Source organism: Pan paniscus, chromosome 22 (assembly GCF_029289425.2).
Source record: "Pan paniscus chromosome 22, NHGRI_mPanPan1-v2.0_pri, whole genome shotgun sequence".
NCBI classification, from domain to species: domain Eukaryota; kingdom Metazoa; phylum Chordata; class Mammalia; order Primates; family Hominidae; genus Pan; species Pan paniscus.
In genome coordinates, this window is record NC_073271.2 from 33,340,407 (window position 1) to 33,354,446 (window position 14,040).

Genomic DNA, 14,040 nt, shown 5'->3' on the forward strand with positions numbered 1-14,040 from the left:
TGGGTGAGCCTTGTTGATCCTAACAAAAGGGATGTGTGTGAAGAGGAAGCACCTGACGACAAACAAGCACCACGTCCTTCCCCAGTGTGACGAGGGGTGGGAAGGGCACCGTGTGGGCAGAGGGCACCCTGTGCTGAGCCCCACACTGTGGCAGCTCAGCTGTGGAAGGGGCCTTGGAGTCAGTGCCCACCTGTGGCTGGGGTCTGCAGGACAACATCCCCGTGTGGGAGTGTCCACCTCTGCCCAAACATCAGCCACAAGAAGAGTCGGCCACCAGCAGTGGCCGGCCTGTCCTTCCTCACTTTATTGTCACTACATTAGAGCCCTCTGGGCACTTCCTGCCACCACTCCCTTCAATGGGTTCTCCACCCCTCTTGTTGTGCCCCCCAGAAGGGTGGAGGGTGTGGCTGGAGTGGACAGAGAGGGATGCCCAGCAGGCAAGATAGGGAGCTGGCGGGGGCTTTCCTTTACAGCAGGAAAACAGCTGCACTGGAGCCGCCATGATACCCAGGCGCTGCTTAGAGTCTGAGTGAGTTCCAGTCTCGGGCCTGACCGTGCATTTGAGGTCACTTGCACAGAATTGGAGGGGAACACACAGAGGTGCTGCTCTTGATGTGGATGCAGTGCTCACTCCTGACTTCCAACCTAGAGGTCCCCGAGCCTCTCTGAATCACGGTCCCCTGCTACTGAGAAGGCTCGGTCCCTTCCTACTGGGTCTCTCTGTTCTACTTCTTCGTAGTGTGGAGTGATCTCCCAATTAACATGATTCTTATTAAGATGGAGGTCCCATTACAATATTTATAGGAAGAGTTAAAAACATGGAAATGTTCATGATACAATGTTAAGGGAAAAAGGCAGAATATAAAAGGGTGTCTGTGACCTGATTCAGATCCCATGGTTAAAATATGAACACACAGGTTCATAGAAACTCACTAGAGGCATCTAGGCCGCGGGGTTCAAGGCCTTCCTGCTGCTGAGCGCTCACTCTGGGGTTTTCACGGGTCCTGGACCTTCACACAGAGCCACTTTCTCAGTATCCACACCACCTCCCACTCCTGTGGTGCTCACTCACGGGAGTTTTCTTCACGGAGCTCAGCGTCACCTGCCCATGTCTACACGGAGCTCAGCGTCACCTGCCCATGTCTACACGGAGCTCAGCGTCACCTGCCCATGTCTACACGGAGCTCAGCGTCACCTGCCCATGTCTACACGGAGCTCAGCGTCACCTGCTCATGTCTACACGGAGCTCAGCGTCACCTGCCCATGTCTACACGGAGCTCAGCGTCACCTGCCCATGTCTACACTGATGTGGGTCTGTGTGTTTCCCCATGTGACACTGGAAGTCCCACAAGCACCAGGACTGCCTGTGGGTGTGTCCCTTGTGCGGCACAGCAGCTCCTTAACAAGGTTTTGTTGAGCAGCCGAAGGGCAGCAGGCTCTGAGCTGTATGGCCTGTGGCAGGCCCTGGCACTGAGGGACCGAAGGGCGGCAGGCTCTGAGCTACGTGACCCACAGCAGGCCCTGGCGCTGAGCGGCCCTTCCCATGGGCCCATGAGGGCTGGAGGCGAGTGCCACTTACCCACTTTGAAGTTGGTGGTCTCCAGTGTAGGGCAGGTGAACAGCCTAGGGAAGACCATGTAGATGGGGACAGAGAGGCCCCTGCACACATCCCCGTCGGCGATCTGAATGTTCTGAATCTCCGTGGCGTCGCGGGCGTAGCCTTCTGCACACCCTGCGGGAGGGAGGCCACATCACGCGGTCAGGGCCAGCAGAGGCTGCGGGTCCACATCCGCACCGGCACCACCCCCCAGTCTGCTCCAAGAATCCTCCAGGGTCCCCTCCCCTCACTTCCCTTAGACACGTGGCTACTGCTAAGGCACAGCCACGCTCTTACTTTTGCTTCCCCGACGTCCTCTCTTTTTTTAGAGTCAGGGTCATGGTCTGCTCTGTTGCCCAGGCTGGAGTGCAATGGTGCGATCTCAGCTCACTGCAGCCTCAAACCAACCTCCCACCTCAGCCTCCTGAGTAGCTGGGATTACAGGGGTGCGCCACTGTGCCCAGCCCCCCAGCATCCTCTTAACCATGGAACGTGAGGGTGGCAGTCGAGGGGGACAGGCAAGCGCAAGGCCTGGTGGCACGGCCCTCACCGCATGTCTCCACGCGCACCAGCTGCAGCTCCACGCTTCTGATGGCGGCTTCCGAGCTCTCCACCACCAGCTCTCCCGTTAGCGGCTGTGTGATGACACAGTTTGTTGAGTTGAGATGTCCTCGAAGGAGAAATTTGGGAAGCAAAGCTCTCTAAAACAAAATGAAAACAAATACATCAGAATGCAGGCAAGGGGGGAAAGTGCTCCATACTTTGGTGCAAATAAAACCTGGAAGCGAAGTTGGATAGTGGTTACACAGTCCACCGGGACCGTCTCACAAAACGGGAAGAAAGGAGCGAAGTACTGACGTCTTGGACATTAGCCGGCTGAATTATTCAACGACTCTCTACATATGGCACCTGACTGACACTCTGTGTACAGACAATGCCTCAGAGAACCGTCCTAATTGCCTAGTCTCAGAGCTAGAAAGCTCCTTCTTACCAAGGAATAAGACACGAAAAAGTCTGAGGGAGTCGCCATGGTGTTCAAGACAACCTGACACACACAGTTAAAAAAAAAAAAGTCCTGGCCAGGCACAGTGGCTCAGGCCTGTAATCCCAGGGCTTTGGGAGGCAAAGGCAGGAGGATCACTTGAGGCCAGGAGTTCAAGAACAGCCTGTGTAACACAGCAAGACCCCATCTCTAAAAAATGTTTTAAAAATTAGCTGGGCAGGCTGGTGCACACCTGTAGTCTCAGTTACATGGGAGGCAGAGGCAGGAGGATTGCTTGAGCCCAGGAGCTTGAGGCTCCAGTGAGCAATGATTACACCAGTGCACTCCAGTCTGGGTGACAAGAATGAGATGCTGTCTCTTAAAAAAAAACATTCAAAGATGTTCCCAATTGTACAATTTTTGAAACCCAAGACATTTATTTTATTTCACGGAAATTTAAAGAAAACTAGTATCTTTGACGCTTGCTGAGAAGCCTACAAACCTTTACTCTGCAGACAGGACACTGGCCAGGAAGGACTGATGATGGTCTAGAGCAGGGGTGTCCACTCTTTTGGCTTCCCTGGGCCACGTTGGAAGAAGAAGAATTGTCTTGGGTCACACATAAAATATATTAACACTAATGATAGCTGATGAGTTAAAAAAAAATCACAGAAACAAAATCTCATGTTTTAAGAAGGTTTATGAATTTGCGTTGGGTCACATTCAAAGCCATCCTGGCCTGTGGGCTGTGGGTTGAATGGGCTTGGTCTAGACAGAGACAATTTTTCTAGGAATCTTTACCTCTGGCTGGATCCCAGTTACTGTAAGGATCAGATATTGGCATACTACTGTCCAACAGAAACATAATGCAAGCTGCGAGTGGAAGCCACATATATAATTTGGAATTTTCTAGTAGCCACATTAAAAAAGAAGGTAAAATTAACGAATATATCAAAAGTGTTATCACTTCCACATATAATCAATATCAAAAATATGAATGATGTTTTACATTCTCCTTTTCATCCTGAGTCTTTGAAATCTGGTCAGTATTTACACATCCAACTCAGCTACTTGGTCCAGCCATGTGTCCAGGGTCAATGGTGATGTGTGGCTGGTGGCCACCTGACCAAGCAGTGAAGCTCTGGACCTGAAAAGCCCGGGGCTCTGGACCTGGCAGTCCCCAAAGGTACAGACCTCTGAAAAAGTCTGCATTCAAGATGGAGCTTTTATTTATTTGTTTTTATTATAAACATTTTTAGAGACAGGGTCTTGCTCTGTTGCCCAGGCTGGAGTACATGGCTCACTGCAGCCTCACCTCCTGGGCTCAGGCAATCCTTTTGCCTAAGCCTCCCTAGTAGCTGGGACTACGATCGCATGCCACCACACCCAGCTAATTTTTACATTTTTCTTTTGTAGAGACGGGTTCTATGTTGCCCACGCTGGTCTTGAACTCCTGACCTTAAGTGATCCTCCTGCCTTGGCCTCCCAAAGTGGTGGGATTCCAGGCATGATCTACTGTGCCTGGCCAAGACAGAGTTTTAAAAATAACTAAGAGACGCTATTTGTGTAGAAAAACAAAAAGCAGTAGCAGTACACATTAAAATTCTTTTAGGCGACTGATGAAAAAGGACAGCTTTCAACATTCAGCTCAAGATACTGACTAAACAATCATTTTCCCTCTCCTCCCACTGACATGATATTAACATATACAAATAAAATAAACCTATACTATTTTGAGTCTGAGCTCCAGCCTAGTAGTTCCTATAAAGCTATCTTATATCCTTCCAATAAATCTCTTTTCTACTTAAAAATCTACAAGATTTTCTACAATACATCTCTTTTCTACTTAAAAAGCAAAACAAAAAACCACCAGTGGCATTTTGTGAATAAGCAATTTTATTTTATTTGCTTTATGTGTTATTTTCTTATTTTCCAACAATAAACCTGAATGGTTCTGTGGAAAGAAAAGTTCTTCGTGTTTACAAATAAACCTATACCTAGAAAAGCCACAAGGAACGCCCCGTGGGGACCACCCCAGTGAAGTGTTTCTGTCCGGCAGAAAGTGGACAGACAATCCGGCTCCCGGGAGTTCGGGGCACCCGTCCTCCAGGTGGCAGGGGGAGCGGTGAGAGCGGGTGTGCTCGCAGGGCGTGTGGTCAGCCTGCCATCGGGCGGGGGCCTGTGAAGGGCAGTAGGCAGGTATCACAGGTGAGCTCCCCAGATGGGGGAAGCTGCCACAGACTGGCACCACAGCTTCCTGCAAAGGGGATCTCCCACCCGGAAAAGCAGACTCGGGGCAAGGTAGGACAAGTGTCCCACGTCATTCACAGCCACAATGCAGACAGCGAGCCTCTGGACTCAGGAGACAAGCTGCCTACAAACATCCCAGCCACGTGCCACACCCAGGGCAGAGCGCCTCTGATGAGCACGTGCTGAGGACCAGGAGAACAGGTTCTCACCTGGGCTAAGGATGCAGCCTCTACACCACCACCACACACATTAGATCCTCATTTGTAAATGTAAACTGACAACCAAGGAGCAATACACATTTAAGGAAAACAAAAGCAAGAAAAAGACACACACACTCGACAAACAGAACCAACCCCTGAGAAACAGAATCAATACAGGAAACGGAGATGAAAGGCCACTGCGTCCGTCATGGAAGCAGCAGCTATCCCGAAGAAGAAACAGTGTCTAGAAATGAATCACATTACTGCTGAGGTCAGCGCTTCCGCAGACAGGCTACAGAGGTGGGAGATGGGAGTCTGAGTGGCCCACTGGGGTCGCGTGCCCTCAGAGCCCGGAGAAGGGAGACGTGCAGAACAGACAGAGGAGTGGCCTTTCCTCCCTCACCTGTCTGAAAGGCTCCCCACGACACATGTCCAGCCTCTGAGGGATGAGGCCAATGACATCCCAGGGCCCAGGCCTCCCAGCTTGTCCTTCACTTGATCCTAGTCAGTGTGGTCCAGACAGCAGAATAAAGAATTAGAGGAAGGATGAAAAGTTACATCCAGGAAGAACTACAGGACTCCACTGTTTAGGAGAAATGCATGGCAGTGGATGAGAGGGCAAGATCAGGGAGGCCGGGGCCAGGCAGAGTTTTGGACGGGCCCAAGTTCACCGTGCAGCTCGAGGGACCAGCTGAGGCTCCACCAGCGGCTGCCACTGACAGCCAGACAGCCCTGTCCTGACGCAGGAGGCGGGGGAGCTGGGCTGGCACTGCCCAGGTGTCTGTGTCCTCACGGTACCTGCCCTGGCCGTGAGGCGTCCACCACGGAGGGCACTGTGGAATCTTTGAAAAGCACGTTGCTGCCCGGCCTCTGTCAGGTGGGAATGCTGGGGAAGAAACTGCAAACTAAACATCCATGGAGGATGACAACAGGCCAGGGGGCCGGGCGCAGGCCCCGGCTAACCATGAGAAATGAAGGGACGTGGCCGTGTCATGGGCAGCGGGGGGTCTTGGGGGCCCATGATGCAGTAAAACTGAGGGAAAATGGTGAGATGAATAGACATGGACCCTCCCTGAGGAACTTTTCAAAAGCAGTCCTCTTCTAAGCTGCTTTACTGAGCTTAAAAAGGAAATCAAATGGAAAATACTGAGTAATTTGGGTGCAAACAATCAGAAATCTCTGCTGGCTGATGACGTGATTTCCAAATGAAGACCACCCGGGCAACAGCTAGTCCGTGGGGTCTGGCTGCTGGGAAGATACCCACAGCATTCGCCTGTGCAGGATGTCTTACCTCTTTGACGTTCTGTAAGGTTTCAGGTGTAATCGTGAAGTCCACGGGACTGGGAGTAAACTTCCCCTTCTGAGGCTAAAACGAGAGGTGAAACCGAAATCAGTAGGTGAAGGCCAAGAGTTCTGCAGGTCAAATAGCTTTTCCCTTTCAAAAATAAACCAACGGCAGCCTGGCGATGCAGGAAGGACGGGGAACTAAGAGGCGCAAGCCTGGGTCCTGAACACAGTTCTGTCAAATTTCCCCATCTTGCTGAAACTCAGTTTCCTCATCTGTAAAATGAGGGGAGAGATGTCTTAATCTCCAACGTGCCTTTCAGATTCAGAATTTTAAAATCAGATCTAAGAAACAGAACAGTGTTATTGGCAAGTACTTATTTGAAACCTCTCAGCACAGTGACCCTCCAAAGGGCTCTTCACACCTCCCAGATGGTCCCACTTCACAGACGAGGAAAGTGGGGCAGAGAGCTCAGTGACCTGCTCAGCTCAGTGGTAGAGCTGGGGGGCTGAGCATCAAACCCAGGAGGTCAGGTTGCTATTAGCCTCTGAGCTATAGAGCTGTCTACCTGAAGAATCATACTTTAAACGTTACCAAGACAGCAGTAACAGTGATCACCTCCATGTTACATAATTTCAGAATCTACAGATACAGCCGAGCTTCATGAGAGCCTGCCTGGCATTTTTTATCCAGGGGCTGGGATGCAAAGGGCCAGTCTACCACCCAGAGAGCCAGGGGGAGGAAAGGTCCTGCCCGACGTGCCGACGTGGAGTCCCTCTGGCCCGCGGCCTCAGCTGGGGGACTCTGGGCCCAGGACAATGATGCACACGTGATGCGCATGCCACTGACTGTCTCTGACCCAGGAGTCTTGTGTCTTCTGCCAGCACCCGTGAAACAGTAAGAGGCTAAATGATGAGCTTGTAAATAAGGTAAATTCTCAGACCCCATGGGAGATTCCTATCATTAAGCACCAGAGTCCCCGAGTGAAGCTTACAGCGGAGTGAACGATAAATTCACAGGTCTTTGTCAAGTCCTTGGCCAACAGAGACCGCTTCATGTCACAGCGCAGTGTATACTAAAGGGGAGAGTTGGAGGAAAAAAATTCATTTTAGTGGGATTTGCTTTCATCTTGGAATTATATTCAAAGAAACAAGTCAGTCAACATATTTTAGGGAAACGTTGTACAATCAGTGCATTATAGAAAATTAACATACATAATATAATACATAATAGGATAGTTAATGTTCAAAATAAAGGCATTTCTGTTTTAAAAATCAACCACTTTAAGGTTATTCTTCAATCTGTTTGCACAGCTGTCCTGCAGTTGGACCCACTGGCAAACAGGTGCACGGTCCCACCTGTAGCAGGGAGCAGGCTGGCGAGACAGAAAGGGCAGTGCGCTCAGGAGCAGAGGCCAGGCCAGATCCCGTTGTTGTCTGCCTTACTGTGCGAGCCCAGACAGATAACACAACTTGTCTGAGCTTCTGCTTCCCTTCTGTAGAATGGGGCTCTTAAGACCCACCTGCAGCGAGACTCCAATGAGATCATGTGTGACAAGCACTCAGCACAGGGCTGGCACACAGCAATGCTGGAAAACAGCAGCTACTTTGTAAGCGGGATTAGAAAATCCATGCAGTGAGGACTGCAACCCTGGGACAGCACCCAGCATGTCACAACCGTTCCTTGCTGGGCACCCGCTCTGAGTGCATAGCACTGCCCTGGGCACCAGAGCCAAGCTCAAGGTCACACCTGGTCCTCAGGGAACTTCTAGTTTACTGAATATGCAGTAACCCACACATCCATCAACCAGCTTCCACAAGGGTCAACTCATGGCTAATCTTATTTCTCGAGACATCTGAGGTCTCTCTCCATCTGCCAACACACAGATGTAGCCTGCACCTCAAAGAAAAAGTGGGTTGGAAAACAGTGTAGCATCGCACTTGCACACTTGCTTTTTTAATGTGGCAGAGCCGCATTCCATTTCTCTGCTGTCCCTAGGTTAGTTTTCTGAGCTGGTTGCTACCATGGTGCCTACTGCAAGGTGAGCTCTGTTCCCCCAAGGGGAGCTCCACTGCAGAGCTCGTATTGAGCTTAAAGCAGGCTTTGAACGGGGACTGTTGCTTCAAATCCCTGTCCGTGAGCTGAGAGACTATTTAAAAATGTAATTCTACAGCAGGACCACTGTTGTAATGCCAGTCTTTAAAAAAAAAATCACATAATCCACGTTTAATAAAGTTAGTTGTTGTTTTAATCGTCCAGGAAAAACTTCAGAATTACGTCAAAAATAATTTTCATAACTGGGACTCTATGCATAACTGAATCTTCCAAGAAGCTATATTCGTATGAACAACCTGTCCGCATGAAATAAGAAGTTACTATATATATTTAAGGTACTACTGGGAGAGTAAAACATTGTTTAAAAGAATCATCCTTGTCTGCAAGGATCTTTATGTAGAATATATATACAATATATATATTCTTTTTTTGTTTTTTAATACGGAGTCTCACTCTGTCGCCCAGGCTGAAGTGCAGTGGCGTGATCTCGGTTCACTGCAACCTCCACCTCCTGGTTTCAAGTGATTCTCTTGCCTCAGCCTCCTGAGTAGCTGGGATTACAGGGGCGTGCCACCATGGCTGGCTAATTTTTTTTTTTTTTTTGAGATGGAGTTTCACTCTTGTTGCTCAGGCTGGAGTGCAATGGCGTGATCTCAGCTTACTGCAAACTCTGCCTCCTGGGTTCAAGCAATTCTCCTGCCTCAGCCTCCCGAGTAGCTGAGATTACAGGCCTCCACCACCATGCCCGGCTAATTTTTGTATTTTAGTAGAGATGGGGTTTCACCATGTTAGTCAGGCTGGTCTTGACCTCAGGTGATCCACATGCCTTGGCCTTCCAAAGTGCTGGGATTACAGGTGTGAGCCACCGTGTCTGGCCTAATTTTTGTATTTTTAGTAGAGACGGGGTTTCACCATGTTGGCCAGGCTGGTCTTGAACTCCTGACCTTAGGTGATCTGCCCACCTCGGCCTCCCAAACTGCTGGGATTACAGGCGTGAGCCACGGTGCCCAGCCCTGTCCATAGTGTTAAAGTAGACTCCTATAAAAGGAATTTTTAACTTTGAAAAGGGATGACTAGGATCTCTAGAAATGAGTGCTGAATATACAATTTCAGCAGACATGTTTTATGTGATAGGATAAACGCTTGCTAGCACAGCTACAAGAGTAAAGCAAGAGTAGAACAAACCTAATAAAACTTGCCTGCAATTTAAATTATTGTAAAAAGAAGAAATAGATGCACAAAGGGCAACTACGGAAGACTCTGATGATCGTATGAAGTATCTAGTAACAAAGACAAACATGAACGCAACATGACTGAGAAGAATGACAAGCTCTTCATCTAAAAAATGACAAGCAAACCAAGCCTCTGGAAGTCAGGAATATAATACTGGCGTTTGATACATATACATATATATATGTGTCTATGTGTATATATATATATATTTTTTTTTAATTAAAAAATTTTTTTCTTAAGAGATGAGGTATTGCTATGTTGCCCAGGCTGGACTTGAACTTCTGGGCTCAAGTGATTCTCCTACCTCAGCCTCCCAAGTGGCTGGGTTTACAGGTGCATGCTGCTGCACCCAGCACGTCTATCTTTTAAATCCTTTATTCTGATTTATGATTTTTACCGTTTTAGATTGTTACAACACAATTCAATTTATGAATGAAAAATTTCTTGGCACATAATTTAAGAAAGATGATATTAGGGTTTAGCAACAAAAGTTTCTATCCAAAGAAATGTGCCTATGTTAACCTTTAGAGTAAGTGCGGTAAACAGTGCGGGCCGAGGAGTGCTGGTCTGGACCCGCAGGCTGAGGCTGGCCTGTGTGACCACAGGAAGTCACTGCCGTCTCTGGGCGGCACTTGCTCTACTATAAAACTGTAAGAAAAAGACCTGCCAAATAATGGCATGAATGAATGAATGGATGGATGGATGATGACAGATTTAAAAAAACATAATCTTAGTTTCTCTTAAATTTATTTTCTCAAAAGAAGACAAATTTCGATATGAATCAAGAATTAATCAATACTTGAGAATTTTTACAAATTCTGATAGGTGTGCAAATGTTAACTGTAATTATAGAGACAAATGTCCTTAGTTTTTGGAGATGTGCAATGAGGTATTTTGAGATGAAGTATCAAGACTCTGAAACTAACTTTAAAATGATTTAGAAAAAAATCTAAATTTTTAGGTGAACAAAGATGGCAAAATACTATTAAGTGCTGAATGACAATAAGTGTGATAAAGTCATGGAAATCAGAGGTTAAGCTAAGAAATCTCTTCATTGTTAGAAATCGGTGAGATAGTTGGGGAGGTACTGAATTCCAAATTGTAGTACTCTGAGGTTAACCCTCAAATGGTAAAATCTGATGATGAAAAGACGAGGGTAGGGGCAATTATTCCTTTTACTAAGGAACCGACCACCTGTTAACTCTCCTACTATATTTTAAGAAGCCTCCAATGTACACACAGCTCTGCAGCAACAGAAGCACACAAGCTTTTTGTTTTGTTTTCTTTTGTAGAGATGAGATCTTGCTTTGTTGCCCAGGCTGGTCTTGAACTCCTGGGTTCAAGCAATCCTCCTGCCATGGCCTCCCAAAGTGCAGGGATGACAAGCGTGAGCCACTGTGCCTGGCCAGCACACACGTTTTCTATGTATATCTGAACATCTGTCTTGGCAACATGTGGAAAAGGATGGGGTTTCCAATTTGACTTTAAACAAATTCATCTTCTTTTGGTAAGTCTTGATGAACGCAGGAGTTAACAAATATGATCACTGAAAACGTGATCTTATTCCAGTTTCTAATGAACATATTCTTGTATTTTTAAATCAACCATATTAAAGAACTACCGTGTGGATAAAGCAAGTCGATACTGATTCTGGGTAGATAATAAAAATAATTTCCAAAATCAAATGTTCAAGATATCTTCAGTATTGCCAAAAAGGCATTTTTCATTCAGTTTCTTTCAGGGTGGAAACAGTCCCAACCTAGAAAGCTGATCAGAAGACTCCCACCCACATACCAGCAATTGGTATCTGCATGGCTACGTACGCCGCTTCCTCTGAATCCAGGCACTACTCAGTCATCACTGCTGCTTCCTTGGGGCTGTCCAAAGCCTTTGGTGCTAACAATAAAGGACTAGAAACACTTCTTTTCTTCACAGAAGATGTACATCATACTACATGTGTTTCCTCTGGACAGATCTCTTAGGCAATTCATAAAACTCCCATACAGATGAATCTTTAAACACTCACAGGGGTTTGGGGGGCTTTTATTTTAAAGGTTCTATTATTTTCAGCAGGATAATGTATCTACTAAGGCCAAATTATTGACCAAAACTTAATAAATCAAAAAAATTCCTGACTTTCATCCCTCTTGCATATAAGACTGAAGAGTTTTGTCTCATCCAGCAAGGGAAGTGCTGCGAGGCTGCTATCACAAAAGTATCTTTCTTTCTGCTGCATAAAGGAAAGGCTCTCTCACCCCGCGTGGACTCCACACTGCTCCTGAGACAACAACAGCAGACTGTCAAAGACGTCCCTTAACCAGCAGAGGTAGACAGGAAGTCATAATCCACTTCCCCTCATTGACAAGGTTTGTTCAATAAAGAACACCAGCCTATGTCAAAGTAGTAGCCTTTGGGTGTTAAACAAAGAGATACTTGTAAGTATAAAATAGACAAGTTAATGCTAGTGCCAGAAAGAAGTTAGGGCATATCTGTTACCAGACAATAAAAGCATCCCTTACAATGTGAGGTGGCCTGAAAAGAGCCCAGATGAAACAGAGGGAAAAGAAGTTACAGCACGAGTGCCTTGAGGCTCCCATCAGAAATAACGGCCATACATCAAATGCATTTATCAGGGAAATGAGAAATTAACGTCGAATATACATGCGAGGTCTCAGCAATAAACACAGTATTAAATTCTTGGGCCCGTCTACTAACGTTGAGAGAAAGACCACACCGTTTGTCAGAAGAAAACTTGTGAAGTCAGTCGCGTAGGACTAGGAAGCTCTCACCTGAATGTTGACAAACACGCCATGATACGTCTCATACAGAACTTTGTTACCCTTCACGTGCAGAGGAAATTCAAAAGGGATTTCTGTTTTGCCGCTGGGAAATTTCCCTGGCTTCACCATTTCTATGGTGCTGTTGATAATCTGGATAGGCTGTAAACAAAAATCAGTTCAGTCCATCAGCACGCACTTGGAAATGTCCTTTCCAATTACTAATAACCTTCTGAAGGACACAGCACCCCGACCCCCTGGAGGCCACCATCCTGCTGTCTTCGGCAGCTCTCCGCTGGGTCTGGAGATGAACAGTGACTTGGCTCTGCTTTTTAAGACTCTGGCACAATAATGATTCATTTACAACATGAGACACATAGGTGCTTGAGACACATGGGAAATGAACTGATATATCCCTCTCTCCTCCTCAGGTATCTCATTTAACTGTTTTAACAACCCCGATCTTCAGGATCAAGAAGCAGACCCAGCACAGTGAGGCTGCCTGGCTAACAGGGTTGACGTGTGAACCCACGGCTCCCCCTCACCGAGCCCCGTGCTCTTCTGGGCAGCGCTGCCTCTGCTCCTGACATCCCACCAGCTTCCTCGGAGCCTTCCTGCTGCAGCCGCTCAGGGAGAGCAGGCCTTTCCTCCAGCCCTGTGGCCTGCACAGACCTCCTCAGCTGGGCCTCCAAGGAGGAGCAGGAGGGTACTAACATTTGGAACCTGCCTTCAAGGCACGTATTCATGCTTTTTAAGCATTTATAGTTTAACATCAGTGGCTCGGAGAAGACCCATGACTTAGGAAGTGAATCTCTTAAGTACTCATGGATTAAAATAAAGTTGTAGAAAACATAGGAAGCCCCTAAATCTGAACACTGTGAATGCACGTTTCTCTGTCTTCACTCTTTTCCCCGCAAAACTTAAAGCGTTAATATGTCCTTCAGGAAAAGGCAACTACAAGAATAGAGAAAGAGTTTACATTCTGGAACACAAAACTCTACCCTAAATGACAAAAACAACAGTTACTTGCTGTATTTTCATCTTACCTTAGTGTCAAATCAACAGTAGCATAGACACAGCCAATAAAATAACAGTTTTGATTTTGGAAGGCATGTAACATAAGCCACAGGCACAACTTCTCAGAAGAGCTGTGACCTTTTTTTTTTTTTTGGAGATGGAGTTTTGCTCTTATTGCCTCAACTAGAGTGCAATGGCGCCATCTCAGCTCACTGCAACCTCCGCCTCCTGGGTTCAAGCAATTCTCCTGCCTCAGCCTCCCAAGTAGCTGGGGCACACGCCATCACACCCCGCTAATTTTTTGTGTTTTTAGTAGAAACGGGGTTTTACCATGTTAGCCAGGCTGGTCTCGAACTCCTGACCTCAGGTGATCTGTCTGCCTCGGCCTCCCAAAGTGCTGGGATTACAGGCGTGAGCCACTGCACCCGGGTGTGATCTTTTTAATGGCTGAAATTAATACATTTATAGTTCTCCTAATCCTATTTATCAAATGGGAATAAATATAAGCAGACTTTCAATAACAGGATATACTTAGAAACAAAGTATCTCCATTTTCGCAGGTTGATTAGTAAATATCAGAAGTGTAACTACCACCATCCCTTGCAAAATAACAACAGATAACAATAAAGGCACACAGCAAGTGA

General features: G+C 47.1%; 1 protein-coding gene across 2 annotated transcripts in view; it reads right to left on the bottom strand.

Moving 5' to 3' along the window:
* VPS26C (VPS26 endosomal protein sorting factor C) overlaps positions 1-14,040 on the bottom strand; it is a 46,712-nt gene that overhangs the window by 2,738 nt on the left and 29,934 nt on the right. Inside the window, exons 3-7 of one of the 2 annotated variants that reach the window (XM_003823945.7) lie at positions 12,392-12,541; positions 7,309-7,389; positions 6,321-6,395; positions 2,148-2,298; positions 1,580-1,732 (exon numbers count right to left, since the gene is read on the bottom strand). In XM_003823945.7, the coding sequence (XP_003823993.1) occupies positions 1,580-1,732; positions 2,148-2,298; positions 6,321-6,395; positions 7,309-7,389; positions 12,392-12,541 (610 nt within the window). Of the gene's footprint in view, positions 1-1,579; positions 1,733-2,147; positions 2,299-4,455; positions 4,759-5,432; positions 5,531-6,320; positions 6,396-7,308; positions 7,390-12,391; positions 12,542-14,040 lie in introns of those variants that run through there. The other variant, XM_034948223.3, reaches the window with a different exon arrangement.